Here is a 7,255-nt window from a genome sequence, read left to right on the forward strand (position 1 = left end):
GTGTGAAGCTGCGTGATTCGTCCAGTCAGTTCAGACTTTAGATAGCTTAAAACTGGTCTGTTATTACACGTATAACAGCAAACTCCCTTTTCCTACTGTTGCTGGATTTCAGGGTAAGTTCAGTAAAACATTCACTTTTTCTCTCACCTATGCTGTTAATTGCCTGTCTATAATTAAATTGAACACAGCAGTACAGTAAATGACAGAAAGGCTCAATGTTTTAGCCTTGCTGCCTCGTAAAAGTACTGATCTGGGCTACAAGTGATACCCACATAGCACAGCTAAAAGATCAGTCTAAAACCACCAGTAACTTTTATATGGACTGACAGTCTTTGGCTTAGGCCCCTTCCAAATACATAGTTTTCACAAGTTACACCAGCTGCGATTTGTATTTATTTTATAAACATTACATGGTAAGTGTAAATTGCATGGCTACCACCACTGATTTCACCCCAGACACTTGTATACAAGTTATGGGCAATGGAATCCAGCTTTAGGCTGAAGGCCAAGAAAGACCTCTCCAATTGGGTTGTATAATAGAGAGGGCATTTTTTAAATAAAATAATTAATTAACCAGTATTTGGAAGAGCAAGAGATTTGGTTTATCACAGAATTATAGGCTTGTTGTGCCAGAGACACTTACCAGCACTGAGCTTGAAGAGAGAACCACCATGGCCAGCCCAGACCCAAGTGCACACAGCCAGGTCATATGGATGTTGCCATCCTGTCCAGTTGACAAATAGGTTACTATACTGGCACCCATATACCATGTCCTGCTTTTCAATGATCTTTTGTCCCACAGATTTCTGCAGGCAGAAGATGTACCACAGGGAAAAACCAAAACAAGCAGTGCAGGCTCTTTAGAAGGGTGGGAGTGAGTAAAAGTAAGGTAAATGATGATTTTCAGAGTCGTGTTTTTTTCCAGGACTTCTTGCCCATCTTTAAAAACACTATAAAGGATATGTTGTTACTCATCAAGGCCCTCTTCAGATCAGAAGCAGAGTTAAAGGACCTCATTACATGCACAAGAAAATGCTACATGGTGAATTCAAGAGACATTTTGATGAATGGAGGCTTCAAAGTCATACATCAGTGATTACCTTTATGAATTTGTACCTATTATTAGTAGACAGAATATACGTGAGCAAGCTCTTTCCTACTTTATTTTAACCAAAAAGACATCTCTTATACTAGGCCTTCTCACATTTAAAAACCACATTTCAGTCTTCACGGGGTTTTGGTTTGTTTGTGCTTGGGCTGACCGCAGCCGTGCTGTCTCCAGAACTCCTCAGCTCCCACATACTTTGCTGCCTTCCACAGCACTCAGCTGTGATTCATTGTGTGCGCAGGTCAAACACATCCCTTGCATTTCTGAGGTCACAGCATTACAGTTGGACACTGCAGCCTTCCCAGAAGCATGTCCCGTCAAGGCTTTTGTAAGTGCATCGTGCAGCGCAGCCAAACAGCAACACAAAGTGCATGAAAAATGAGTTTTGCTCATCCACAGCTGAAGGAGATTTTTAGATAGGAAGGTCTTCCAGGGCAGGAATTACATGTACATTTGTACTGATATCAGTACAAATCAGTTTACCTTCTGTTCCTCTCTATTAGTTTAATACAATAGGACAAATATGATTATACAGCAGGACAAACAGTGTGTGTAATGGCTGTTGTGATGCCCTGGAGTCAAACTGCGGTTTCTTTCTAGATATTCTCTATTTATACTTTAGTGTGTATATATACACACATGCATGTGTATACATACAAATGCATATATACATGTATGCATGTGTATTCTTCTACTGTTTATATATTTTATAAACATACACATAGCTTGTATATAAGAAACCCCAGGGAAACAATATTCCAAGAGCATATATATATGCTTTCTTCATGGAAAGCCTAAACTTGTTCATTTCTTGGATACTCCCTCTGATATATTCAGCTTCCATCTGTTCCACAGAATAAGTCCTCCCTTGCATTTCTGTAAAGTGATTGAGATCTGTCCTTCAGCAGCTGGCAGCATTATTCCATTATCTTGATTTCACAGAATAGTGGAGAACACATCCATGTCTTCCTTGCTCTGGGAGAGCCTGGAACTGGACCCAGTACTCCAGATGTGGCCTCCCTAGTGCTGAATAGAGGGGAAGGATCACTCCCCCCGACCTGCTGGCAACACTCCTCCTAATGCAGGAGGCTGTTGGAATGGCAATACAATCATTTGGTCTATCAAGCACTGCTTCCTTCCAGTTTTGCTTTTGTCTCCAACTTTGCTGAGGGTGCATTCTGTCCCATCATCCAGGGCATTAGTGAAGATATCCAACAGCGTTTTGCCCCAGTACTGACCCCTGAGGTACACCCGTGGTTATCAGACTCCAGCTCAACTTTGTGTTACTGATCATAATGTTTTGAGCCCAGCAGTTCTGCCAGTTTTAAATCCATCTCACTGTCTGCTTCTCTAACCCATAGACCATTAGTTTGTCTACGAGGATGATATGGGAGACAGTGATGAAAGCCTTGCTAAAGTCAAGATGAACAACATCCACTGCTCCAGCCATCTCATTGTAGAAGATTGTTATACATTGTAAATCCATGCTGACTACGCTCAATCACCTTCTTGTTCCTCACACAGTTAGAAATGGTTTCTGGGATTATTTGCTCTATCACCTTCTCAGGGTCAAGATGAGGTTGACTCGCCTGTAGTTCCCTGGATGTCTTTCTGTCCTGGATCTGTACTTGTCCTTCTTGAAGACAGGAATGACACTGTCTCCCTCCAGTCCCCAAGAACCTCTCCTCAATTGCCATGACCTTTCAAAGATAATTGAGAGTAGCCTCACAATGACATCAGCCAGCTCCCTCAGAGAAGGCATCAAGTACCTTGGCCTCTTCCAAGTCCTTTATCACCAAGTCCCCTACCCAGTTCAACAGCAAGCCCACATTTTTCCTAGTCTTCCTTTTGCTGCTGATGCACCTGTAGACACCTCCTGCCTTTCTTGTTGCCCTTCAACATCCCTTATCACACTCAACTCCAGATGTGCTTTGGCTTCCTAACCCCATCCCTGCACACTCAGTGTCTCTGCATTCCTCCCGGGTCAACTGTCCCTACTTCCACCTCTTGTGTGCTTCCTTTTCATGTCTGAGTTTTGTGAGGAGCTTCCTGCCACCTTTTATCCTGCTTGATATCCTGCTCATTGAAATGGACTGTTCTTTACCATGGAAGAGATAATCCCTGAAAACCAACCAGCCCTCTTGGACCCATATTCTCTCCAGGATGGTCTCCTCTGGCATTCTTCCAAGCAGATCCCTGAACAGACCAAAGTGCTCTCCTAAAGTCCAGAACTGTGATCCTGCTTTTTCTCCCTTATCTCAGGATCCTGCATGCCACCATCTCATGGTCACTGCTGGCCCCAACCTTCACATCCCTGACCAGTCTTTCCTTGTCTGTAAGTACAAGGTCCAACAGAGCATGTGCCCTCTTTGGCTTCTCAATCATCTATCAGGAAGTTATCAACGTGCTCCAGAAGCCTCATGGATTGCTTGTGCCCTGCAGTGTTGTCCTTCCAGCAGATACTGGTGTGGTTGGCTAAAGATTCCCACAAGGATCTGGGCCAGTGACCACAAAACTTCTTCCAATTGTCTGAAGACAGCCTTGGCTAATTCTTCCTGAGCTGACAGTCTATAGCAGACACCCACAACGACATCATACATCTTGGTGTGCCCTCTAACCCTGACCTGCAAGCTCTCAGCTGACTCTCATCTGTCACAAGGCAGAGCTCCATCCTTTCCCACTGCCTTCTCACAAAAAAAGAGCAACTTCCCCTCCTAACCATCCTAGTCTATTCTTCCTAAAGAGCCTGTATTCAGCCACTGCAGTGCTCCAGCTGTGTCAGCTATCCTACCACATCTGTGCAGACAAGGAGCTCATTTGCCATGCTCCAGCCTCAGCAAGAGGCCCCAAGGCAATGCCCAGAGCCCCAAACCTGCAGAGCTGCACCCTCCCTCAGGGGCTTGCTCTGGGTTGTGGCCTCTGCTAAGTCAGGGGTAATGTCTCCCCTGAGTGCTGGGGCATCTCCAGCAGCTCCTTGCCACCTCTTCTGAGTGCAAAAGCACAGACAGCCCTGACCCTGACCCACTTCTACACAAATTGCTGTGTCTGCTGGCTGCATGCCATGCTTGACAGTTATACAGGCTCCCCCCAGCACCTGCTGACAGGATGCCTGAGCCTCCCTGGTCAGGAATCAGCTGGAACAAAAGCTCAAAGCCCCTTTCTCACCAGAAGCTCTTCAGTATTCATACTATCTACCACAGATATCACAAACCAGGCAAAAGTTTTACCATCTGCTTCTCTACAGGGGAGAAAAAGCAGTAGTCAGTGTGAGAGATGCCTTAACATTTACATTGGTTTTAGCCATTCAGTGATTTTTACCACACCATCCCAATTATCACAGAGATTATGATACCCATCAAGGACAAATTCCAGAATAATCTATTACAGCATTAGCAAAAGATAGCTGCCCCAGACATAGAAAGAAATTACATATCTGATACCAGGTCCACAATCACTATATACCTTAAGAGAAACCTAATTGCTTCCCTTGGACACCAACAATACCTAAAGCAGCACATGCCCTTTATGTACAAGGAGGAAGAGGAAGGCCACAATATTTTAATCATTAATATTTCATCAATCTCATGACAAGAACACCATCAGATATTATACTGTACTATAGGCTAAGCTGTAGCAAAGGACACCAAAGCATGCCTACACAAAGCACCACAGGGCATCTGATGTCCACACCCATCTAGACAAGCAGCACCTCTAGTCAGTTAAAACTTTACAATGTGGATTTTCTAATAAACACAGAAAAGGTTGCTCTGATTTTCTCTTGCTCACCTGCAGGTAATTTTCCACCAGGTCCCATTTCAATTTGATGAGAGAGTCAATTATCTGATGAATCAAAAACCCCAGCATCCCAACTGCTGTTCCGATTAGCCCCATCAGCAGCCATGGATCCCACTCTTTTCTAGAAATAGGAAAATACAGTTACCTCTCAGCCTATAGCACAGGACTATTTGCCATGCTTCCTCTCACAAATATGCAAGTTTTATTTTTAGAGCATTTTGATTACTAACTGTGACTGCATGAGCAAGAGGCTGTTTTTGCCAATATCTCATTAAAAATTGTACACTCAACAAAACTCTACCTTCAGGTGAAAGCCATTTCCGTTTGGGTAAGGAACATGGTTGGATTCTTTGGTTTGTTTTCGTTTGTTTTGGGGTTTTTTTTTAATATATAAGTTGCAGTGCAATCTGCTTTTAGATGCTGTTTGATGTCATCTCAAAAATAAATTCTGTAACTCAGTAATTAAGCATTCAGTAGAGCACTCAAAACTCATTTCAATATAATTCCTGTTTTCTTCTACTACAACTAATGCACTGAGCATCTGTCATACAGATGTGCAAACCTTTACCTCTAGTTTCTGTTTTTCCTAAATTCATACTTCTAATAGTAATTGCGCACAAATAATAATTTCTGATTTATTTCTAGTATCATCTAGGACTAGAGCACCCCTACTGAGATTCAAACACCATGTTTCCTGCAGATTACACTAAGAAGCAGTGAATGTCAAGACAAGTCGCAGTAAGAGAACATTCCCCAAACCTCTGCAGTCTTCCTTTTATACATTGTATACACTGAGTACTTAATAAATGTTTTTTGCATATTCAGTAATTTGTCAAGAGCAAAGGCATAAGCACTTTCAAAAAATGTTTCTAATCAAAGTTGCTTGCCACTTGGCCTCCTTATACATTCTATTAAAGTATCTTCCTATTTACAGAAACAGTAAGTAACACTTTCTTAATTCATTCTTCAATCAGGCATCTCTCTGGATTGTTCAAATTACCCATAGTTTAGAGGCAACTTAACAATATTTAGGGTAAGTTTACCTTAAGTTTTCTCTTGTAGCCATTTCTTATAAACTTTACTGTCTGAAGGCAAATAATCCAAACTCTCATGGGCTATCAGGTGTTCTCTCTCCTCCTCCTTGCAGTGATAATATGCTAAACTGCTTCTGCTGATGCTACATCGCCTCCTAAAATCCTGAGAATGAATCAAATGAGGCCCATGATCTTCCGCCATTAACATCTCTTCATCATTTTCCACGTGTATCCTATGGGAAAAAAGTGATGACATTACAGTGGCCTCCAAGAATCTTTGGGATGCCAACAAGAACGATGTGAGCCCAAGATCAGTCTCCCTGAGACTGAAAGCGAGGAATGGAAAACCACATGAGGATGCAGCGGCTGTGGCGCAGAGATTGGCTGGTTTATGTTTGGCCCTGGTTTGCTGTGCCAATACATAGATCCAGCACTGTCGAAGCAACCAAAACTTGTCTGAGCTGGAGCTCTCTGGTGAAGAAGTCACTCCAAGAACAGATGGACCACTGCAGCAAGATTATCGCACCAGCTCCTTGCTGACTATTCAGAGGACAGGGATGTTGTAAGCCACAGGGGCTTTGTCTGTTTTAGAGAGATGATCACTTGCTGTGCTTTGGGCTGTCCAAACACCTTGATCCACTAATCTAATCAGACAATTTAAATAAATAAAATGAAATGTAGGTTACAGTGGCATTCAGTTAAACACTGAATTGTCAGTATTATATAGGCACCCTAAAAAATACCCAACTTATTCTCTAACACAATTTCCTTTGAATTTACATGTCAAATTTCTTTTTAGACAGATAAAAAACATTTGCTAGACTACCAAACTGACTACAGCTTGGATACTTTACCCAAGGTAGTTTGTAAGTTGGCAGTTCAATCAAAGCAGAAAAATACTTGATGCATGTCAAATATTTACTGTAAAGAAAAATTGGTGACATGCTGTGTGTTTACCACCTCCAAAAGCATGTTTTTGTTTGCTGAAGACAGAGTAGAGAAAGATTTCTGCTGCTCTCCACTTACTGACATGTGGACCAATGTGGAAAGGTCTCATCTCAAATAATGAGGAAACATGAATAGTTCCTGTCGGTTAGTAAATACTAAATGGCAAGAGAGAAGAAAAGATCTTTACAGAAGCCACATGCAAATTTGCTGAAACCAAGCCTTTTGGACCTTGTTTTTTTTGACAGCTCTATCAGGCATTTCATTCCAGAGATTTCAAAAGTACTGTGCAAATTCCAGACCTAGCAACTCAGTCTGAGAATAAAAGAGAAAGAGTTAAAGAAACGTGGTCTAGGTGGAAACCAAAGACTTT

General features: G+C 42.2%; 1 protein-coding gene across 1 annotated transcript in view; it reads right to left on the reverse strand.

The window, feature by feature from the left end:
- The window catches only part of LOC141921254 (chloride channel protein C-like), an 84,017-nt gene extending 77,824 nt beyond the window's left edge, over positions 1 to 6,193 (reverse strand). The window contains exons 1-3 of the mRNA XM_074819599.1: positions 5,949 to 6,193; positions 4,895 to 5,027; positions 644 to 724 (exon numbers count right to left, since the gene is read on the reverse strand). Coding sequence (XP_074675700.1) covers positions 644 to 724; positions 4,895 to 5,027; positions 5,949 to 6,193 — 459 coding nt within the window. The remainder of the gene's footprint in view (positions 1 to 643; positions 725 to 4,894; positions 5,028 to 5,948) is intronic.
- Positions 6,194 to 7,255: the final 1,062 nt, after the last annotated feature.

This window comes from Strix aluco, chromosome 1 (genome assembly GCF_031877795.1).
Source record: "Strix aluco isolate bStrAlu1 chromosome 1, bStrAlu1.hap1, whole genome shotgun sequence".
NCBI lineage: Eukaryota > Metazoa > Chordata > Aves > Strigiformes > Strigidae > Strix > Strix aluco.